Raw genomic sequence first — 24,882 nt, forward strand, 5'->3', positions numbered from 1 at the left:
AGAGAGAGACAGGCAGGGGGAGATGCAGGCTCCCTGCTGAGCCTGATTCAGGACTCAATCTCAGGACCCTGGGATCATGACTTGAGCTGAAGGCAGACGTTTAACCTACTGAGCATCCCAGGCATCCCCATTTAAAAATTATTGAAGAATAATTCACATACTATGTTTTGTTTCTGTTGTATAACATATTTATTTAATAACCACTGTCAAAAAATTATGAATTTTCCTCAAAAAATTAAAAATAGAATTACCCTATGATTCAGTAATTTCGCTACTGGATATTTATCCAAAGAAAATGATAACATTAACTCAAAAAGATATATGTATGCTTATGTTTATTGCAGCATTATTTACAATTGTCAAGATATGGAAGCAACCCAAGTGTAGATGTATAGATAAAGAAGATGTGGGATACACACACGCACGCACACACATGCACACACACACGCTTGCATGCACAAGCATACACAGTGGAATATTACTCATCCATAAAAAGGAATGAGATCTTGCCATTTGCAACAACGTGTATGGAATTAGAGGATATTATACTAAGTGAAATAAGTCAGACAGAGAAAGACAAACATCATGTGATTTCACTCTTATGTGCTAAAAAACAAAACAAGGGTGGATATTATTTTATTCTTTGTGCCTTTATCATAGTGATAGGTACAAAAAATGCAGAATGAAGCTTCCCAGATGTACCATTTTATACAGTCTGTTAGGTTATGACTTGACTTTATTGTGGACAATACCTGATTCTTTAGAAGGTGATCAAAGCTGTTTCAAAGGTCTTATGGAAGAGTAACTTGAGAAATAGGCAAGAATGTGCGAAGCCTTTTCTTTTCCAGTTTCTTCAAGTAGGTGACGTGTACCTTGCAACTGTGTAGCTGGAAAAGCTAGAATCCTCTAGTGGTTACAGCCCTTGGGTCTGAAGTCAGGGTACTTAGGTTTGAATCCCAGCTCTATAGCCTGACCAGTCACATCAACTTGGGTGTGGTACCAAATCTTCCTTTACCTCAGATTCCTTATCTGTAAAATGGGACTAATAATAGAACCTACCTTATGTGGCTGTTGTGGGCATTTAGTAAATTCGTGTATGTGAAACCTTAGAACCTAGCCTGGCAAATACTAGTGGTGGTTTTGTTATTGTTGCGAATGCTATGACCATTCTCATCTGGCTGTTGTTTAGGCCCTAGTCGCTTTCTACGTTTACCAGCTACGTTAAACTTTAAGCCACATTTAGAGCAGGAAAATTCAGATTGTTTAGTTTTCATATGCTGTCCAACAACACTCTTAGAGACTGACTTTGGGGGAAATGGAATCTATTGACTGAAACAAGTTATTTTTGGTAGATGTGTGGATTTCATGAATACGGGGTGCTCAGTTGTATCGAAAAGACCCATTTAATAATAGTGCCTGTGAAATAACCTACCTTTAAGTTATTTCAGAAATGAGGTGGCAATTTCCTTAATATCAATATGTAAATGATACCCTCCTTGTGGCATAAATGTATATTGTTTCTTTTCTTGCAAGTTAAAACCTTTTAGTAATTTGGATGTGAGTTTAAAAAATATGTAAAGGCATTTGAAACCTACACTTTGACAGCTTGTCTTATTTTCGTGGTTCCTTAGTCTTTCAGGGGTCTTAATCTTGGACTTATCACATTTTTTTTCATCTGGTAAGAAGTAAATCACCTGACCATGCAGACGGCAGAGCTGATAGTGAAAGCTCATCCAACTTCATATTTTAAGTAAGTAGATTTAATGTCAAAGTCTGAGGGAGCTAATTCAAGCAAATACAGTAATCTGTAGTCAAATGCATAATACACAAGGTTCCATTTTTTTAATGTGGATTTAAATCAGCAAACTAACTTTTAGCTTAGCTACATTTATGTCTTAGTGGCTGCAGACTTAGACTAGTAGAATTATTTATGTTAGCCTAATAATGACACTTGAATAGCCCCCTTCATGGATTTGCTTCTAAGTATATACCCAGATTCTTTCTGAAGTGTCTAGATAAGTCATATATGTGAAATGCAAATCACCTAGGTATTTGAGAGTGAGATTATAAATTTACCGTAGAAAAACAGTCACTCCCCTTTCGAAAGTAACAAAAGGTGCCTCATTTAAATGTTTGTTTTGGGAAGTTTAGGATCATTCCTTATCGGTTAAAGATCCTGGGATTGTTAAAATATTAAAATATTTCCTACTCCCTTCTAGACTATTGTGGATCAAGAGTCTTAACTGGTGTCTATACCAAGAAAATTGTATTTCTAAGACTTGGCTGAGAAGCACACAAGTTCTGCCTGGAAAGTAATTTTGATTTTCTGAGTTCTTTCAGTTAACACATGATTTTGAGCACCTACTCTGAGCTTAGAAGTATAGATTAATACAACAATGATATCAAAAATAGGAATATCACAAGTGGGGAAATAAAAATACTTATTAAAATTGAATATATATTCAACCTTCCTGATAAAGAAAAAGACTGGTTCTGTTTTCCACTAACAAATTGGCAGTTTTATTTTATTTTTTTATTAAATTTTTATTTATAATTCCAATATAGTTACGTACAGTATTAGTTTCAGGTATGTAATATAGTGATTCAACAATTCTGTACATTACTCAGTGCTCATCATGATATGTTTAATCCCCTTTGCCCATTTCACCCATTCCCCTCTGGTGACCATCAGTTTCTTCTCTATAGTAACAGTGTTTCTTGGTGTGACTCACTCTCTCTTTTTTCCCCCTTTTCTCATTGTTTTGTTTCTTAAATTTCAGGTATTAGTGAAATCACATGGTAATTGTCTTTCTCTGATTGACTTATTTTGCTTAGCATTACACTTTCTAGCTCCATACATGTTGTTGTAAATGGCAAAATTTCATTCTTCGTTATGGCTGAAAATAAATCCAAATTCTTGGACCTACACCAAATAAAAATCTTCTGCACAGTGAAGGAAACAATCAGCAAAACTAAAGACAACCTACTGAATGGGGAAGACATTTGCAAATGACATATCTGATAAAGGCTTAGTTTTCAAAATATATAAAGAACTGATATAACTGAATACCCGAAAAACAAAGAATTTAATTAAAAAGTTGGCAGAAGACATGAACAGACATTTCTTCAGAGAAGACATCCACATGGCCAACAGACACATGAAATAATGCTCAGCATCACTTGGCATCAGGAAAATACAAATCAGAACTACAGTGGCACCTCATACTTGTCAGAATGGCAAAAATCAAAAACACAAGAAACAACTCTTGACAAGGATGTGGAAAAAAGGAACCCTCATGTGTTGTTGTTGGGAATGCAAACTCGTGCAGCCACTGTGGAAAACAATATGGAGGTTCCTCAAAAAGTTAAAAATAGAACTACCCTACCATCTGGTAATCACACTACTGGGTATTTACCCAAATAGTATAACAACACTAGTTCATAGGGATACATGCACCCATTAGTTTATTTCAGAGTTACTTACAGTAGCCACATTATGGAAGCATCCCGAGTGTCCAAATTGGCAAAGTTTTATACAATTGAATTATCCAGTGTTGGGCATTCTCACCTACTGCAAATGGGAAGGTAAATTAGTATAGCTTTTCTGGAAGGCTGTTTGACAGTACAGGTCAAGAATTTGAATGCATTCAAAACCTTTGACTAATCAATCTACTTCTAAGAATTTATATTAAGAAAATAACCCCTATTGCATATAAAAATTTATTTAACAGGTATTTATCATGGAATTTGTTTTAAGAAAAGGAAATGCAAAATCCTAATACCCTTCAAATGGGTGATTGGTTAATGAATTATGGTTCCACAGCGTTGGTTTAGAATCATGACACTAAGCATGGAGTATAAGGGAATATTTAATGGCACAAAAATATCCATGATATGTTAAGTTTAGAATATAGTTTCTAAAACATATGACCTATATGTTGTTAATTTTGTGATAAAACTTTTATACATGCAATGCACAGAAAAAAACTGGAAAGAGTTTCTGGTTTCTGGTCTGACATGTAAAGAGCTTAGAAGGTGTCACTCCCGTTGTCACACACAAAAAAGCTGAATGATCAACTCCTCTTGAATCAGTTAGAAAACTGAGGTCACAGGGCAAACTGCCTTATATTCTTTGCTCTGAAATCTGGAAAGCTTGGTGAATATAATCACCACTTTTGAGTCCTGGTAGGAGCAAGGGTATTGCTGGACAAGGAGTATGTCTAGCTTGAGAGAGAACTTTTTTTGTGTGAGTTTTATGAGGTTCTCAGGATGAAGATTGGAGAGAAATTTCTTCCGGCTCCAGGCATAGGAGGGGAAAAGTATCCTGAAATAAGCCCAAAGCTCTTTGTTCTCCTAAATTAAGGCCCTCCCTCAAGGGAGATGATTTTACCAGAGCCTCCCTGATTTGCATTTTATCAGAGTCTAATGAACTGGAAAGAAGGGAAATACCCAACTCCACTAGCCTTCTTGTCTTATCTATACAGGTGGAGGAGAGCAGATGCAATTAGCACGTTTGAAGGTCACAGCTCAGAGGCAAAGACTCACTAAAAGACTGAGAACTAATCGCATGATTTATAGAATGCTTCTCCCTCCAACCCCTGCCACGATTTACTACGACATCGATAGGGCCCTTGTGTAATAACAGGAGATTACAGGTGAGAAAACTACACACCTCAGACACTATTAAATCTAGGAAAGCCCAGAACAATAGGCAGGGAAATAAACAAGGACATTAGAGCAAATTTTAGCTCTGACATCACAGCTACGGCAAAGAGTACAAGTAGCCTAAATTCCAGGTAGGTTAACATAAAACCTCATGCTAAAAGCTTATTTATCTTAGTTTCTTTTATCCAGTACCTCATGTCCAACTTTCAACAAAAAATAAAAGGTAGGCTGAAAGGCAAAAAAACAGAGTCTGAAGACACAAATCAAGCATCAACCAGATTCAGTTATAGAAAATATTTTGGAATTATCGGACTGGGAATTTGGAATAACAGTGAGTAGTCTGATTAGGACTTTACTAGGGAAAGTGGATAATATTCAAAATTAGATGGAACAGGAGATGGAAACTCTTAAGAAAGGAACAAAGGAAATGTGAGAAGTCAGAAACACCATAACAAAGGGGTGCCTGGGTGGCTCAGTCATTAAGCATCTGCTTTTGGCTTGGTCATGATCCCAGTGTCCTGGGATCAAACCCCGCATCTGGCTTCCTGCTTGGCAGGAAACCTGCTTTTCCCTCTCCCACTCTCCCTGTTTGTGTTCCCTCCCTCGCTGTGTGTCTCTCTGTGTCAAATAAATAAATAAATAAGGTCATTTAAAAGAATACAAAAGTCCATATAGATTAGAAGTAAAGGGACAGAGAAAGTTATAGCATGCTGACACTAATCAAAAGTACGTGGGAGTAGCTAGATTAATTTCAGACAAAGCAGACTTTCAGAGCAAGGAAACATGTGTATGCATCCAACAGGGTATCCCAAAGTATGTGAGGCAAAAACTATTAGAGCTACAAGGAGAAACAGACAAATCTACTATTATAGTTGGAACTTTTATACCTCTCTATTAATAATCAACAGGTCCTGAAGACAGAAAATCAGTAAGGATGTAATTAAACTGAACAGCATCATCCATCAACCAAATCTCATTGACTTCTATAGAATATTTTATCCAACAACAGTAGAATACACATTCTTCTCAAGCTCACATGAACCATCTACCACGATGGACCACATTCATGGGTCATAAAACACACCTTTCAAAATTAAAAGTAATAAACATTATGCAAAATATCCTCTTAGTTCACACTGGAATGAAACTAGAATTCAATAACAGAAAGATAGCTGTAAAATCCCCAAATATTTAAAGATTAAATAATACAGTTTGAAAAAGGACATGGATCAGGGTGCCTGGGTGGCTCAGTCAGTCGAGCTTCTGACTCTTGGGTTTGGTCCAGGTCATGATTTCCTGGTCATGGGATTGAGCCCCGTGTCAGGCTCTGTGTTCAAAGCAGTCTACTTCAGATTCTCTCTCCACCATTCCCCCAACCTCTGCTCCTCTTTGCGTGTGTACTCTTTCTCTCTCAAATGGATAAATAAATAAAATCTTTAAAAAATAACATATGAGTCAAAGAAATAAGAGAAATTTTAAAATATTTTGAATTATATGAAAGTCAAGATAGAACTTATCAAAATTCACAGGGTGCAGCAAAAGCAGTGCTTAGGGGAAATTTATAGCATAGTATTAGTATATTAGAAAAAGAAAGATCTAATAGCAATAATTTGACTCTTTCACCTTAAGAAACTAGAAAAATAGGGGCGCCTGGGTGGCTCAGTGGGTTAAAGCCTCTGCCTTTGGCTCAGGTCATGATGTCAGGGTCCTGGGATCGAGCCCCACATCGCAGAAGCAAAGAGCCTGCTTCCGCCTTTCTCTTTGCCTGCTTTTCTGCCTACTTGTGATCTCCGTCTGTCAAATAAATAAATAAAATCTTAAAAAAAAAAAAAGAAACTAGAAAAATAGGGACACCTGGGTGGCTCAGTTGGTTAAGGGTCTGCTTTTGGTTCAGGTCCTGATCCCAGGGTGCTGGGATGGAGCCCTGCATCTGGCTCCCTGCTCAGCAGAAAGCTTGCTTCTCCTTCTTCCTCACTGCTCCCCCTGCTTGTGTTCCCTCTCTCTCTCTGTCAAATAAATAATATTAAAAAAAAAGGAAATCAGAAAAATAGGAGCAAATCAAATCCAAAGTAATCAAAAGAAAATAAATTTTTTAAAATTAAAGCAGAAATCCATGAAAGTGAAACCAGGGAAATAATAGAGAAAAATAAATGACTCCAAAACTGGTTCTTTGAAGAGACCCATAAAACAAACCTCTAACCAGGTTAATTAAGAAAAAAGGGAGAAGAGACAAGCTACTAACATCAGAAATGGAAGAAAGGCCATCATCACTATTGATGCATTGATATCAAAAGGATAATAAAGGAATATAATGAACAACTCTGTGTCCGCAAATTTGATGACTTAGAAACGGTGGACCAATACCTTAGAAGATACAGTTCAATGAAACTCATTAAAGAAGGAATAGTCTGAATAGCTTATATCTATTAAAGAAATTGAATCAATAATTCATAATCTTCCAAAACAGAAAGTACCAGGCCGAGATGATAAACTGGGGAACTTGACCAAACATTTAAGGAAGAAGTAATACTGACACTCGTCAGTCTGTTTTAGAACATAGAAGCAGGGGCGCCTGGGTGGCTCAGTGGGTTAAAGCCTCTGCCTTCAGCTCAGGTCATGATTCCAGGGTCCTGGGATCGAGTCCCGCATCGGGCTCTCTGCTCAGCGAGGAGCCTGCTTCCCTCTCTCTCTCTGCCTCCCTCTCTGCCTGTTTGTGATCTCTCTCTGTCAAATAAATAAATAAAATCTTAAAAAAAAAGAAGATAGAAGCAGAAAGAATACTACCTAACCAACATTACCCTGATATCAAAACCAGGAAGAGAGGTTACAAGAAAGGAAAACCACAGATCAATATATCTTATGCAAAAATCCTCTGCAAAATGTTAGCAAGTTAAATTCAACAATGTATGAAAAATCCACAAGATGCAGAATTTATTTCAGGTATGCAAGTCTGTTCCAGCATTCAAAAATCAATTAATGTGGGGCGCCTGGGTGGCTCAGTGGGTTAAAGCCTCTGCCTTCGGCTCAGGTCATGATCCCAGGGTCCTGGGATTGAGCCCCGCATCAGGCTCTCTGCTCACCGGGGAGCCTGCTTCCCCCTCTCTCTCCCTCTGCCTGCCTCTCTGCTTGCTTGTGATCTCTGTCTGTCAAATGAATAAATAAAATATTTTTTAAAAATCAATTAATGTAATCCATCACACCAACAGGCTAAAGAAGAAAAATCACATGATTATAGCACTAGATGCATAGAAACATTTGACAAAATCCACCACCATCCAGCAAACTAGGAATAGAGGGGAATTTCATCAACTTCATAAAGAATATCTACAAAAAAAAACTATAGTTAACACCACACTCAATGGAGAGAAACTAGGTGTTTTCCCCCTAAGATCAGGAACAAGGCAATGATGTCTCCTTTGACCACTCTAATTAAACATTGTACTTGCAGTCATAGCTAATGCATTAAAATGGGAAATGGAAACAAAGGGTGTAAAGGTTTGAAAGGAAGAAATAAAACTACCTTTGTTTACAGATGACATGATTACCTGTGTAAAAAGTCCTAAAGAATCGATTTTAAAAATCCCTCCCCAAATTAATAAGCGATTATAGCAAGGTTGAAGGACACAAGGTTAATATATAAAAATCAATTGCTTTCTTATATACCAACAATGAACAATTAGAATTTGTAATTAAAAAACAGTGCCATTTACATTAATACCAAGAAATGAAAGTACTTAGGTATAAATTTGGCAAAATGTGTACAAGATCTCTCTAAGGAAAACTTCAAAATTCTCAGGAAAGGAATCAAATAAATGGAAAGATATTCCATGCTCATGGATAAGAAGACCCAATATTATCAAGATACCAGTATGTCCAACTCGATCCATAGATTCAGTATAATACCTATCAAAATCCCAGCAACTTACTCCATGGAAATAAAGGGACTCTAAATTTTCCTTGAAAGGCAAAAGACCCGGAATTTCTAACACAACACTGAAGAACAATAAAGTTGGAGGACTGCCACTACCCAACTTTGAGACTTGCTATAAATCTACAATAATTATGACAGCATCATGTTGTTGAAAGAAGAGACAAATAGATCAATGGAACATAATAGAGAGCCCAGAAAAAGACCCACACAAGCATAGCAAACCGATCTCTGATGAAAGGAGCAGTGACATTTCATTGGAAAAAGGACAATCTTTTCAACAAATTGTGTCAGGACAACAAGACATCCATATGCAAAAAAAAAAAAAAAAAAAGAATGTAGACACTGACCTTAAACCTTTCACAAAAATAACTTGAAATGGATCAAAGGTCTAAATATAAAATACATTAAGTATAAAACTTCTAAAAGATAACATAGGAGAAAATCTCGGTGACCTCAGGTTTGGTAGTGTGCTTTTAGATACAACAGAAAAAACATACTCCATGAAAGAAAAAATTGATAAATTGGACTTCATTAAAAGTAAAAACTTCTGCTCTGCAAGAGACACTGTTGAGGGCTTGAAATGACAAGCCGCAGACTGAGGGAAAATATTTGCAAAACACGTATCTGATAGAGGACTTGTATCCAAAATATACAAAGAACTCTTTAAATCTCACACAAGAAAGAAAAGGAAATGACCTACGCAATTAACAGATAGGCCAAGAGTTAACCAGACACCTCACCAAAGAAGACATACAGGTGGCAAATAAGTGCGTGAATAGATGCTCCACATGGTATGACATTAGGAAATTACCAATTAAATCAACCTACCTATTAGAATGGCTGATCCCAGACATACAGAGGACACCAAATCCTGGTGAAGGTGTGGAACAACAGGAACTATCTTTTGCTGCTGGTGGGAATGTAAAATGGTATAGTCATGTTGGGAGACCATTGGGAAGTTTCCTACAAAGCTAAACATTGCCATACTATGTGATCCAGCAGCCATACTCCTAGGCGTTATCTAAGTGAGTTGAAAACATGTCCACATGAAACTTGCACACAAGCATTTATAGCAGATTTATTCACCATTTCCAATAATGGGAAGCCACCAAGACGTCCTCCAATAGGTGAATTGATAAATAAGCTGTACGTTCATATAACAGAATATTGGTCAGTGACAGAATAAATGAGCTATCAAGTAATGAAAAGATAGGGAGGAACTTTAAATGCATAGTTCTAAGTGAAAGAAGCAAGTTTAAAGAGACATCACACCCTATGATTCCAACTATATGACATCTTGAGAGCTTGTTTGGAGGTTCTAGCAGGGGAGCGCAGCTACTCGTATACCCTTGACCGAAGAACGGTCCTCTCCTCTATCGGGGAAGGTCGTCCTCTTCGACCGAGCGCGCAGCTTCGGGAGGGACGCACATGGAGCGGTGAGGGAGGAAGGGGACACCCGCCTAGCCAGCCAGATCAGCCGAATCAACCCTGGCGATCAATGGGGTGACAGATGTCGCAGCCAGATCGCCCTCACATCCTATATGACATCTTGAAAAGACAAAACTATAAAGACAGTAAAAAAAAAAAAAAGAATTGGTGATTTTTCAGGACGGGGGACAGAAGAGGGAGGAGATGAGAAAGCAAAATACAGGGGATATTTAGGGTGCTGAAATTATTCCTTTGTGGATATGTATTATTATACATTTGTCATAACACATAACATGGTGCAAAACAAAGTACATGTTCATGTGCTTTAGTTAATGTTAATATCTCACTAGCGGTCCATTAATTGTAACAAATGTACCAGTTCTTCATTAACTGAAGATGTCAATAACAAGATATTTGGGGGTGGGGTAAAGAGAGCATATGTGGGAACCCTGTACTTCCTGCTCAGTGTTTTGATAAACCTCAAACAGCTATAAGAAACAAAGTCTGTTAATTTGAAAAAGGAAAAAAATGGGCATGACCTTTTTGGAATGTTAAAAGTGGTTATCTTCTGGTAGGGGAATTATATGTGATTTTTCTTTTCTCTATTTTTTAAATTGTTTTATTAAGGTATAGTTTACATGCAACAAAACTCACCCTTTCTGTAGGGTACAGTTTTGTGAGATTTGACACAAGCATTCTGCCATGTAAGTACCACTGTAATCAAGATAGAAAAATGACTGCATCACCCAACAGATGTCCTCTGTGTCCCTTTGCAGTTAAAATTCTTCCCCCACCCTAGTCCTTGGTAACTATGGATCTGTTTTCTGTCCCTATAGTTTTGCCTTTTCCAGAATGAAAAGAAGTGGAATTATACCATATGGGACTTTGAGTCTGGCACAATGCCTTTGAGATTCATCTATGTTCATTTCTTTTTATTGCTAATATTCCATTGTGTGGATATTTATAAATTCATCAGTTGGAGGACATTTGAGGTGGTTTTAGGTTTGGGGGACCATGAAAAGAGCCATTCTAAACATGTAGGAACGGGGTTTTGTGTGAATATGTTTTTTTATTCAGTTATGATGAACATTTTATTGATGTAGATCTATAACAGTTTTGTGTTTTATTCTTTAATATGTATGCCTTTTCCTTCTCTTTCTTACCTAATTTCACTGAGTAGGATCTCCAAAGTGGTGGAAGATATCCTTCCATAACTCCTGATCTTAGGGAGAAAGCATTGTCTTTTTCCATTAAGTATGGTGCTAACTGTAGGGCTTTTTAAAATAAATGTCCTTATTAGGTTAAGGAAGGTCCTTTTCTGCTTTGTGAGAGTTTCTGTCACAAATGGATGTAGAATTTTGTCAGATGCTTTTTTGGCATCTCTTGTAATGATTATATGATTCTTCTTGTCCAGTTTGTTGATATATGAGTTCAGTTGACTGAACTGTGAATGTTGAATTAACCTTTAACTTTCAGGATAAATCCCACTTGCCCATAAAGTATCATACTTTTTAATTTTTTTTATTTTTTAAATTTCTTTTTAGTGTTCCAGAATTCATTGTTTATGCACCACACCCAGTGCTCCATACAGTATGTGCCCTCCACAATACCCACCACTAGGCTCACCCAACCTTCTACTCCCCTGCCCTCCAAAACCCTCAGTTAGTTCCTCAGAGTCCACAGTCTCTCATGGTTCAACTCCCCTTCCACATTCCCCAGTTCCCAACAGTGAACCCTCTTACACTGTTGGTAGGAATGCAAGTTGGCACAGCCACTTTGGAAAACAGTGGGGAGATTCCTTGAGAAATTTAAAATAGAGCTACCCTATGACCCTGCAATTGCACTACTGGGTATTTACCCCAAAGATACACATGTAGTGAAAAGAATGGCCTTCTGTACCCCAATGTTCATAGCAGCAATGGCCATGGTCACCAAACTGTGGAAAGAACCAAGATGCCCTTCAATGGATAAATGGATAAATGGATAAATGGATAAATGGATAAAGAAGATGTGATCCATATATTCTATGGAGTATTATGCCTCCATCAGAAAGGATGAATACCCAACATTTGTATCAACATGGACAGATCATATATATATATATATATATATATATATATTTGGGTTTAATTAACTGGAATTTTATCGAGAATGTTTGCATCTATGTTCAGGTGAGATTTTGGTCTATAGTACTATTTTTGTCTTTGTAATAACTTTTATCTTGTTTTCATGTCAGTGTCATGCCTACATCAATGATTTAGTTGGGAAGTAATCCCTCCTCTTGATTTTTTTTTTTTCTGAAATGTATGGTAGAATGTTTGATAGAATTCACCAGTGAAGCCATCTGGCTCTGGAGTTTTCTTTGTGACCAAATTTTAACTACAAATTCAAGTTATTTAAAAGATATAAAAGGGGCATCAGGATGGCTTAGTCATTTAGCCTCTAACCCTTGATTTCAGCTCAGGTCATGATCTCTGGGTCATGAGATCGAGCCTCATTTTGGGCTATGCACTCAGTAGGGAGTCTGCTTTAAATTCTTTCTCTCTGCTCCTCTATCTGTGTGGTCTCTCTCTCTCTCTCTCTCTCTCAAATAAATAAATAAATAAATAAATAAATAAATGTATATAGGAATAGTCAGGTTATCTATATCTTCTATACTGAGCTTTGGTCATTTGTGTCATTCAAAGAATTCATCTGTTTCATCTAGGTTGCTAACTTAAGTGGCATAAAGTTATTCATAATATTCCTTTGTTGTTATTCTTTAAAATGCTCTCTGTTGTCTCTAATATTGGGAGTTTGCATCTTCTCTCTTTTTATCCTTGCTACTTTTGTAAGAAGTTAATCAATTTTATTGGTTTTTATTGAAAACAGATTTGGTCTCACTGATTTTTTTCCATTGATTTTCTATCTTCAATTTCACTGACTTCTTTATTATTCCTTTCTTCTGTTTGCTTTTGGTTCATTTTGCTCTACATTTTCTAGTTTCTTGGTTTGAGACTTTCCATCCTTTCTAACATAGGTACTTTAGTAATAAAAATTTCCCTTTAAGTACTTCTTTAGCTGAATCCCAATGGTTTTGATATGCTGTGTTTTTATTTTCATTAAATCAAACTATTTTTTAATTTCCCTTTTGATTTTTTTCTTCAACCCACAGGCTATTTGTAAGTTACCAGTACATTACAAGTGGTTGTCTCCTGCTGGAATTGTGTATAATGATTTTCATATACATATACATTTATATTTTTATTTTGTTCTTTTTGGAACTTTGTGAATGTTTTCCAGTTTTCTACATTAAGTATGTATTTCTTTTATAAAAAGAAAATAATTAATACAAAATAATGCTCTACATTTTACAGTACTTTATTTTTTTAAAGATTTTATTTTGTTAGTTGACAAAGAGTGACACACAGAGAGAGGGAACACAAGCAGGGACAGTGGGAGAGGTAGAAGCAGGCTTTCCACTGAGCAGGGAGCCTGATGTGGGGCTTGATCCCATGACCCAATCTGAAAGCAGATGCTTAATGATTGAACCACGTAGGTTCCCCTTTGCAGTACTCTATAATTTATGGAAAATTTAATTTAATCCTCCAAACTCTCCTTGAGAAATAGATAATCTGTATTTCACAGGAATTGAAAGTTAAGGTTAACAGTTTATTTTTTAATTTTTATTTATTATGTTTTAATTTTTTTAGTATGGTTTTTTGAAGTGGGGGGAAGGCTGAGGGAGAAGGAGAGAGAGAATCTTAAGCAGACTCCATGCTGAGTGCAGAGCTCGATGTGGGGCTTGATACTATGACCTTGAGATCATGACCTGAGCCAAAATTAGGAGTCGGTTTCTTAACCAACTGAGCCACTCTGCACCCCTATTTTTATTTTATTTTATTTTTTAAGATTGACAGTTTCAATGACTTGCCCAATGTCACACAGCTAGAGCTGGTTAGAGTTTCACTTATTTGTGGTACATGAAGAATAACATAGAGGACATTAGGAGAAGGGAAAAATGAAGGGGGAGAAATCAGAGTGGGAGACGAACCATGAGAGACCAAGGACACTGGGAAACCAACTAAGGGTTTTAGAAGGGAGAGTGGTGGGGGATGGGGTGAGCCTGGTGGTGGGTATTAAGGAGGGCACAGATTGCATGGAGCACTGGGTAATATATGCAACCCATGAATCATGGAGCACTATGTCAAAAACTAATGATATACTATATGGTGACTAACATAACACAATAAAAAAAAAAGGAATTCAAATCCAGATTTTCTGACTCCCAGCTCATCATTCTGAAGAAGTTGGAAATCAAGATTTGAAAAGTAAATTGGAATTTATCTTGTAGGTAGCTGAAAAAAAAAATCATTGAGGGTCTTTAAAGCAGTAAGTGACTTGAGACAATGACCTTAATGCAGTTTTAATCTGAATCTCTGATTACTAGTGAGGTTGAACATCTTTTCATGTTTATTGCCTGCTTGCCATTTCTTCTTCCCCCAAATTGTTATTCATGTCCTGGAGGAATAGATCATTTTTTCTGCTGGATTGGTTGGTCCTTTACTTATTAATTTAAATGATGAGAAAGTGTTCCCAATATTAATTCTTTATTTGTTGGAAATATCTTCTCCCTTTGGGCGCCTGGGTGGTTCAATCAGTTAAGTGTCAGCCTTTGGCTGGGATCATGATCCCAGAGTCCTGGGATCGAGCCCTACATCAGGCTCCCTCCTTAGTGGGGAGTCTGCTTCTCCCTCTGCCCCTCCCACTCCCATTCTCTCTCTCTCAGATAAATAAATAAAATCTTTAAAAAATACATCTTCTTCCAGTTTCTTACTTAGCTGCCTTTTCTTTATTTTAAAATTTTGGTCATCAGAGAAATGTGCACTGGAGAGTGGAGAGAATGAACTCGTTTGCTACAAGATGAGTCTTAGTTTGCTTAGACCTTGTGTGATGGGAAGCAGGTGAGATGCGGATGGGATTCGAAAGCAAATCACATAGTTTGGAAATTCATTGACCAGTCATTTGCTAATTGATTACATTTATTGGTCACGGTGTGCTGAACTGAGTGATAAGCTGAGATTTTGAGGAACTTTTACTTTAATGGAGAAATAAGATGTGTAAAGACATGCAAGTAACATAGTGTGCTCAATGAATTTTAGCACAAGATAAGCTGTGCCTATCAACATTGCTCCTTATCAAAGGGGCAGGAGGCATTGCTTTTGAGTAAATTGAAAGTAGTTTAAGTAAGAAAAATCTGTAAGTTGAAGGAGAGCAAAGACTGTGGTCTTTTAGCTCACCATTCTATTCCCAGCAGTCAGCGGAGGGTCTGACCAAGAGTTGGGTGCCCCAACATTTGCTTCATGATTGGATGATATTAGCATGCATGGACAAAAGCCATTTATAAGAACTTATTACAATATGCTTAGTTCATGACTCCTACACCATCTCCGGGCTGCTCTGAGAAAGTTAGATCAGCATTTCAGACCTGAGCTTGCTTTTCCTCAGCAAGGGAGCACAGCCTTTTCCAGGACACACAGCATGCTCCCTTATCTTACCATTGTAACAGAGCAGTAACCCAGATCTTGGCTTCACATGGGCAAAGCTGGGTTTTGAATCTCCTGTCAGTTACTTACTGGTTGTGTGACTTGATTTCCCTCATCTGTGAAACGAGACTAACAGTGGTGCCTAACCGTACCAGATTATCATAGGATTTAATAAGAGCAGCATGTGAAACACTGAACCCATAGGAGGGGTTCTGGAAACATTCTCTATGCCTCTGCTCTTGACGTAACACAAAAACAGATGGAAAGTGCGATTGCCTCTGGATTTTATGACTTTGTCCATGGTGTCTAACAGGCATATTCTCCATCTCCTTCCTCACAGATTCAGAGACATACTGTGTGTTTCAAGACAAGAAGTACAGAGTGGGCGAGAGATGGCATCCTTACCTGGAACCTTATGGGTTGGTTTACTGTGTCAACTGCATCTGCTCAGAGGTACAGTGTGATACCCAGTTTGCTCCTCAGCATGAAGAGGTCCTTCCAGTGCCTGGATGGCCAGGAATCAGGGGTGGTGAAAGCCTAAAAGAAGTTAGGGAGAAGCAGCTCGTAAGGATAAATAAAGGTCTCCTGACTTTTTCCTCTTGTTGCCGATTGGCTGGATTTTTTGTGGGATCTCTAGGTATTTGCTATGGACAGATATTTATGGTCTCCTAGCCAAAAGATATGGGCCGTGGTGGGAGAAGATAGATGATAGCGTGAAAGGGGAAATAGAACTCAATGTAATGCCTGGGTTATATGACAAAATCATTTTTGAAGATCATTTTCAAGGCTTGTCTTTAGAAAAGAGATTAGGACAGATCATATACCAGTTCATTGGGAGAGCGTATTTGATGTTGTCGGGGCCAGTAGCGGTAATTAGGATCGAGGCTGCAGAACATTGGCTTGTACCTAGTGACCATTAGCGTTCTCTTGACTTGGCCTGGGCTCCTGACTAGACAGTCAGAAGGGTGTTTGGACACTTATTGTCATCTTTGCAATAGGCAAAAGGAAGTGCTCTCATTTTCTTTCCATGGCCTTGATTTAGGAACACAGCAGTGGTCCATCTTTCTGAAAAAGCCTCTACCATCTTGTATTAGGCCAGGGTTTTTCAGCCTTCGCTCTATTGACATTCAGGAACAGATTATTCCTTGTTGTGGGAGCTGTCACATACATTGTAGGATCTTTAGCAGCACCCCTGGCCTCTGCCCTCTAGAAACCAATAGCACCTGTCCCAGTTGTGATGACCAAAAATGTCCCAAGACATGGCCAAAGTTGCTTGGGGAACAAATGAACCCCTGGTAGAGAACCAATTGAGTAAGGAAGGCTTGTACCAGGCCTTGAGAATAGAGAACTCCCAGTATATGGAAAGAATCTTCAAGACCAGCCTCTCACTTGAGACCTTGTGGAAGAATTGTAACTCTTCCTGAGTGCCCAGGTAGTACAGAAGCAGTCACTTGCATGCCAGATTCTTTTGCCAGTTAAGTAAAAAATAGGACTTTTCGAATTTGAAGCATGTGGAAACCTAACCTTCAGGCAGTAGGAAGTAATGTTAAAAGGCTACTGGGCTCTGGAGTCAAGGCAGACCATGTTTCTGACCCTGGATCTGCTGCCTAGGAGCCATGTTACTCTGGACAAGTTACCTAAATTCTCTGAGATCTCTTCAGCTTCTTTTTCTTTAAAATGGGATAATGATACTATGTATTTCATAGGATTGTGGTAAGGATTAAATTCACTAATACGTTTCAGTCACCCAAAGCTGTGCTTGGTCACAGCCACCCTTCAAGAGATATTAACTGCTGTCCGCAGCTTCATCTGTGCTATGATTACAGCTATATTTTTATTCATCTGTTAAGTCTAGACCAGAATTCAGTTTAAGGCACTAAGGAGGCATCAGGGTAGGCCTCAGCCAGAAGGAGTGGTTTCTCATATGCTTGGCGATTTCACTTCAAGATGATACCACTTGGCTCTGAGGAGTGTGACAAAGAAGGAGGCTTTGTGGTGTTTCCAAATGCAACACTCTGAAAACATATTCTAGAAAGTCCATGAGAAAAGAAAGAGGTTTATGGTAAGGTTATTCAGCCTTGGATAAAAGAAGCCTGCATCTTTAAATGGCTAGGACAGGTATTAAATAGAGCGTCTGGGGACTGATTAGCTGTCTGGTATGACATGGTTTTGTCAGATTCTTGAGCCAACACATTGGAAATGGAGAGCTAATCCTTGGGGGCTAAGCTTTGCTGTCTGCGGGGCAATGAGAATGTTAATAAGATCCCAAGGTCGACAGTTCCATCGTTAAGCATCTTCTCTTTCCCCATCCTCTTTGTCACCCTCTTCCCCTACAAAAGCATGATAGATACAAGTCACTCTTGCTTGGAATGAATTATGCATGGAAATGCTAATGCAACGTTGATTTCCAAAGCTTTCCTTTAATCTAGCCATGGTTGAGAGCTGTCAGAGCTAGGATTCTTTTAATTGTAAGTTGGGCAGGGACCCAGTCATCCCACCCAGGCATGCTAGGTAATCAGCTCAATTCCAAAGCCAAGCTTGTGTTCAGAAAGCCTACGACAGAAACAGGAAGTGAGGAGAGAAGGCACCCAGCCTGCTGGACCAAGGCAGAGTTATATGGAATCCAGGACCCATGTGCCAGCGATGTCTTCTTGCCCAGGGGTGGCTAGCAGCTCAGGGGACCCATTGCTCATTATCTCTTCCCTTCTGTGGCCTTGGGCAGGTGATCCTGTAATTAGACCAGGCTCCTGTGGATGTGTGGCTGGAGCCAGAAATGGTGGAAACACCACAAAGGTGGGCCAGGAAGGGCCTTCCACAGTTGGAGGGAGGCTTTGAAAACTGGAGCAAGAGTGACCCCAGGTTTAGAAAAATATGCCAGTAAGCTATCAACCAACCCAGCAGAGGTCCTAGTGATGAGAAAAGGGAAGAAAATGCTGATTTCTTTCAGCTTGTTGGGAATGCATCATTTACTGTCTGGGTAAGTCTCTGCATGACTGTTCCCCAAACTGGCAAGGGTGCAGGTAACTTCTGAAAGAACTTAATTTTTTTTTTCATAGTTTGCCTTCTCTTCCAGAATGGGAATGTGCTCTGCAGCCGAGTCAGATGTCCAAGCCTCCATTGCCTTTCCCCCGTGCATATTCCTCATCTGTGCTGCCCGCGCTGCCCAGGTAAACCAGATCGCCTCTTTCTTTCTTAGCTGGGGCTTTCCTTCCTCCCTCTTCCCCCCAACACACTCCATCTGCCTAATTCCCCAGAAGGGAAACTTCCAGACAGGAATAACAATAGGACACTTTCAGGCAGCCCACACTGGCCCCTAAATACTGTTTATAGCCCAAGCGAGGCCCATTCTAGGCTCTAATAAGTTACTGGGTACCCAGTAACAGGTTTTCATTGGGCTTTTAATCATTTGAAGGTGGCTGTCAGTTGGGGGAAGGGCATCGTGGCCCAGAGAGTTTGTGCCATAAACAGCCTCTTCATACCATGGGCAGTGGGCACCAGGGGAGTTGTAGCATGGCGGCACGTGTCTCAAGCAATTAGAGCTGGGATTGCATAAATCAAAGGAGCTGAACCAGTGAGGTTTATGACAATATAAAGCTGCCTGCCCGCTAAAAAGTCACCTCCTCCAGACTGCACAGTTATTATGTACACATTATTAAGAGCTAATCTAAGGTGAAGGCGGGCAGAGACTGTTTCACGAGGCTGTTAGGATGTCTACTTTGAGGGTTTGCAGCTAGGGTGTTTTTCTGAGGCAGGGGCTCCCTCAGTGACACTTTGTTCACGTCTGACTGGGGCCTGGCTCCCACACCAGAGGCATACAAGCATGAAATGATTAAGAGAATGCCTGTGGGCTGGACAGCAGTCCTAGAGAAAGCTAAGTGACAGCCTCGGGTTCTGGGCATTAGAAGCTTCATAGTCCTATAAGCTGATCCTATTTCCCTCTAGGATGGACGTTCTGGAGTACGAGTCTGTGGGTGGGCTTTATGGGGTCAGTGAACCTTTAAAATTGTTTTCTTTCTGGTGTAACTATGTATACATGTAAATTCCTTTAGAGAGAATCCATAGTTTTATTGATATTTGTAAAGGGGGCGTACATGACCCCAAAAACATGAAAAACCACTAGTCTAGGGCATAGGTGGTGCTTTTTTTTAAGTAGTAAGGAACCTTCGGAACTTCGAAGAGAGTAACCAAAAGTGTCCGGGCAGCAATGGTAAGAATGGAGCTAGGAATGTGGTTCAGTGAAAATTCAGTTAACACTTCAGTTACAGGAATGGAGGTATTTAATGAAGAAGCCCCAAACCATTTTGGTCACTACCTTTGTGAACTATACTTTCCTACCTCAGTATATACACTCTGATGAACACAGGGGAGTCTTTCCCAGATGACAAAAGATCATGTCATGTCACACGTTTATCATTTTGAATGTTGGTTATGATAATATATGCTTCAGATGTAAGAGGCTGATGTGGCACAAGATTTAACTGAAAGTTGGCTTCTGGAATAAATCCCCAGATGAGGCTGACTATTGTTATATGTGTTTCTTTGCTTCTTCTACTTAAACTGGATTACAAAGGAAGGGTTTGGTAGGTGGGAAAGAAATTTCTGGTTTAAAAGGCCAATCTGGAGATTTTTTCCACTTCTTTACCCCCTGGAAGTATCCAACAGTGGTCTAATGGCATAGGAATTTATCTAAACTATGTAGACATTGTTGTTGCATGTGGAGGAAGTTGAGGCATGACCCAGACGCAAAGCACAGAATGGAAGAGTGTAGAGTGCAATACAGCCATCACCTATACCAGCTACAGAATAGGAAGCAAGTATTGAGAAAAAGAGAAATTGTAAGCCAGCAGTTCCTTTGAGTGAAAAATAAAAGTGTTAAAGGAATTGAGATCAGAAATATCAGAAAAGAGAAAATTGTAAGACTTAGAAACCCCATTTTATGGAGTATAGAAATAACCATTCATTTTCTTCTCCTTCTTGTTCTTGAAAGTGACTTCCTTGTGAGTTCATTTTCCTTCTTGTTCACTATAACTTTTGCCAGTTCTTTCTGTGAGCAATGGCACCAAAGTTTCCTAATCCTTATATGCAAAATGTCTTTATTTTGCCCCCATCCTTGAGTGATAATTTGGCTGGGTATAAAATTATAGGTACATGCTTGTTTGCCCTTAGCACTTAGAAGAAACTAACAAATAAGTCTGTGGACTTCCTCCATTTGCGGATAAGAAATCTACTGTTTGATGGTAGTTCCTTTGTAGGTAACTTGTTTTCTCCTTCTTCTAGCTTTTAACTTTTCCTCTTTTTCTTTGGTGCACATGATGAAGTAAATAGATGTGTAATTTATTTTCATTGAGCCTGCTTAGTACATGATTTTTTCAGCCAATGGACTAATTTCTCTTCAGTTTTACTCATTATTTTTCTGAAAACTAAATCTTACCCCTCTTTTTTCTTCGTTCTTAAAGTTGCCTTTGGTATACGTTTTTGCAGCTCATTTAATTTATCCTCTGTGTCTCTCTTTTTTTAAAGATCTATTTTAGAAAGAGAGAGAGAGAGAGCATGGCAGGGAGGGGCATAGAGAGAGGGAGAGAGAAACTTAAGCAGATTCCATGCTGAATATGAACCTGATGTGGGGCTTGATCTCCTGAACCTGATGTGGGGCTTGATCTCCTGACCTGAGCTGAAACCAAGCATCAGATGCTTAGCTGATGGCCACCCAGGCACCTATATCCTGTGTCTCTAAATGCCTCCTTTGTATTTTCCATCTTGGTACACTCCCCATAATGATATATTACTTTAGTTCTGTCCTCCAATTCATGAGTTCTTTCTCAAGCTTTTTCACACCTCCTATTTAGGCCATCTGTTTTGTTCTGTTTCTTCTTTTATTTTCAATAACTGTATTTCCCCCCATGTTTTTTGATACATTTTTAAATCTCTATATTTATATTTTATAAACCTTTTCTTTATTTCTTTAAGGTATTGAATTATTTATTTAGAGTCCATTTTAGATTGTTTCCATGTCTATATATTTTTCAGGTGTGCATTCTCACTTTTACTGGTTTCTTGACAGCTTTTCTAGTTGTTAATTTCTCCTTCTTTTCTAAAATCTTTGTTTAAAAGCTCATTGTCTGTGTGTGTAGTGGGGGGCTCTCTTGCATATGTCCTTCCTTCTTGGGGCGAAATTTGTTCCAAGCCATGTAGATCACTTAGCTCTTATCCAGGTCATGTATTAGTGTCTCAGCTTGGGCTCCCTCTTGCTTGGATGGTCAATTTCTACCTCTGTTTTCTTGTACAGTGTTAGTCCCTGATAATGGTCTTGGACTGGGATCTCAGCTGCAGGTGGGCAGAGTTATGTCAGCCCCTATTTACATGTGAGGAGTGTGGTCCTAGTCCTCACCTTTACATGAGAAGCCACTTGGAGTCCATAGTTCTTGCCCGGCTATCTGTATCCAGTCCCAGGTGCCAGTGGACCACATGGCTTTGGCCCCTGTTTATCTCTTTATTTTTCCTTCTGTGTTTTATTTTTCAAGGAGTTTCCTTTTTTTTCTGAGCCTGATTTTGCAGTTTTAAAGTTGTATTTATTTATTTTCTCACTCACCCACTTGTTTATTGACTTCTTTTTTTTTAAATAAAACTGTGAGTTTTCCATTTCTCCCCTTACTCTTTGGTGGGAAAAGAGCAAGGAGTTCTCACCTGGTCTCTCCCTGCCATATTGAACTGGAATGCAGATCAGCTTTTTATATTGAAGATAAAACAAGAGTAAATAGGTTGAAGGTTAAAACTTCAACCATAGCAGAGAAGAATGGAGTTTGGTAAAATAATGAACTTTGGGACACATTAGCTGTTCAATCCTAGTATAAAGCACTAAAAAGAATTTTAGCCTCTATACAGCATATTTCTGTAAGTAAAAAGGTCCCCAACCATCTGAGAGTTGTCACAGTTGTGCTTTGAGACTGGGCAATGGCTGTGATGACTCCTCTGTACTCCTTCCACCCCAGTGATTATTAGGCATGAGGAAACTCATGCCTTCAGGGCCACCGGAATGTTTGGTCGAAGGAAGGGGCTTTGATTTTCTGTCTTAACCCAAGGGGAGACACCATGATGAAAATGTCCTCATTTAAAAATAGGAAATCTATAGCCAAGATGATGAGCGGGTTCTGTATCAAAAAGAGAAAACAGGCAAGGAAGCCATATGCCCAAGATGTGGGCTCTCGATACTGTCCTATAGCAGGGTTGACTTCAGGGAGAATTCACATGGTTAGAGATGGATTCAGTGGGAGGATCCTGTGGGACATACCTACAGCTCATCTTCCATTGGAAGAGATAGAGGACCCCCCCCCCGCCATTTACTTCTGTGTTTCCCCTGGTTTTGTTCTCTAAACTTACCACTCCAAAAATTTACAAAGTTCCCACTTGTAACTGAGGTTGTCTCCTACAGCTCCTGTTGAACTATGGCAATCAAAGTTTGCAGACTACTTTTCCAGAATTACCAGAGAGAAATCCATACTGACTCCCATTAGGAGAAAATGAAAATTTCTTCATCAGCACTTCCTCGAGTTTCATGGCAGAAGTAGGGTCTTGGTCCCATATGACAGGGTGCTCTACTAAGCCCAAAGAGGCTGGTGCTCCATGAAGGTTAGAACATTCTTAATGGCAAAGTCAAGACTGCACAGAAGTTAGAAGGGTCACTAAATCCATCCCAATCTATGAGCAGGATCCTTTAAAGTTGTGATAAGGGGAGATTTATGGAATGAAATTCCATATCTTTGTTTGGGAAGCGGAGTGAAAGAAGGGTGGAGAAGAGAAAACATGACTGCTTTCCTTTTGTTCTTTATATATAGTTTTATGAAAAGAAGACTCATAGTGACCAGGAGCTTAAATCATGATATTACCTAAGTTGTTTTTTTAAGTAGGCTCCACATCCAGCATGGAGCCCAACATGGGGCTCAAACTCATGACCCCAAGATCAAGAACTGAGCTGAGATCAAGAGTCGGATGCTCAGCCAACTGAGCCAATTAGGTGCCCCTACCTACCTAAGATTTTTTTAATGGCCATTCGTAATGAATTTGTTACTCAGAATTCATAAATTTGAGTTCCCTTGGGGGTATTCCAGCATTCTTGGGTCATTAAAGTGCTGTTATAAAATTGCCAAAATATCTGATTTGGTCTCTTACCAGCAACCTAATCCACAGCATTCCCTTTTGGCTAGGTGTGAACAAATTTAGTTCTATGAAATGGTTTTAAGGGTGTGGTTTTGCCAAGAGAGGCACCCCTTACCATAGTCTTTTAAATTCAAGGGAAGTTAAAGAAACGACCTCTCCAGTGATGCACCCTAGTCTGTATGTTCCTATAGGGAGAAGCTGGAAGCCCAATGCCATTTGTGTCTGGACAGAAGTTGGGTTGTGAGCTAGCTGGCAAATACACACATGTCTGCTCTAATATTCTATATGCATTTCTTAATTTCAAAGAATTTTTTTTGTAAATTTTTATTTAAATTCCAGTTAGTTGACACATGGTATAATATGAGTTTCAGGTGTACAATATGGTGATTTAACACATAAAGCACCCCATGCTTATCAAAAGTTTCCTCCTTGTGATGTTTTCAGCAGCACATATACAAAAGTGTCCTCCTCCATCCTCATCACCCATTTAAATGATACTCCCACCCACCTCCCCTCTGGTGACCATCAGTTTGTTCTCTGTAGCTAAGAGTCTGTTTCTTGGTCTGCCTCTCTTCCATTTGGGCTCTTTCCATAGTTTGGCTATTGTTGATAGTGTGGCTATAAACATCGGGGTGCATATTGCCCCCTCAATTCTCTATTTTCATAACCTTTGGGTAAATACATAATAGTACAATTGCTGCATGGTAGGGAAGTTCTGTTTTTAACTTTTCAAGGAAACTTCATACTGTTTTCCAGAATGGCTACTATATATTCATTTCTGAAAATCTTCACATTCTGTAAAACTAGACACTGAAAAATAACAAGGCTTAAGGAACAAATGAGATTGGAGAAAATAACTGGAAACTTACACAACTTTGTAACCAGAGTACTAACAAAAGAACTATCCTAATAAAAGGGCATGTGGGTGACTCAGTTGGTTAAGCATCTGCCTTCAGCTCAGGTCATGATCCCCAGGTCCTGGGATGGAGCCTGAGTCTGGCTTCCTGCTCAGCAAGGAGCCTGTTGCTCCCTCTTCCTCTGCTCCTCCCAACTTGTGCTCTCTCTTGCTCTGCTCTCTCATTTAAAATAAATAATAAAATTTTTTTTTTTTAATAAACATATATTTTTATCCCCAGGGGTACAGGTCTGTGAATCACCAGGTTTACCTTTTTTAAAAAA

General features: G+C 39.0%; 1 protein-coding gene across 9 annotated transcripts in view; it reads left to right on the forward strand.

Moving 5' to 3' along the window:
• The window catches only part of CHRDL1 (chordin like 1), a 119,978-nt gene that overhangs the window by 13,440 nt on the left and 81,656 nt on the right, over window positions 1–24,882 (forward strand). For all 9 annotated transcript variants that reach the window (XM_082716445.1, XM_082716443.1, XM_082716450.1 and 6 more), the window contains exons 3-4: window positions 15,890–16,002; window positions 18,623–18,716. In XM_082716445.1, coding sequence (XP_082572571.1) covers window positions 15,890–16,002; window positions 18,623–18,716 — 207 coding nt within the window. The remainder of the gene's footprint in view (window positions 1–15,889; window positions 16,003–18,622; window positions 18,717–24,882) is intronic.

This window comes from Mustela nivalis (genome assembly GCF_964662115.1).
Source record: "Mustela nivalis genome assembly, chromosome: X".
NCBI lineage: Eukaryota > Metazoa > Chordata > Mammalia > Carnivora > Mustelidae > Mustela > Mustela nivalis.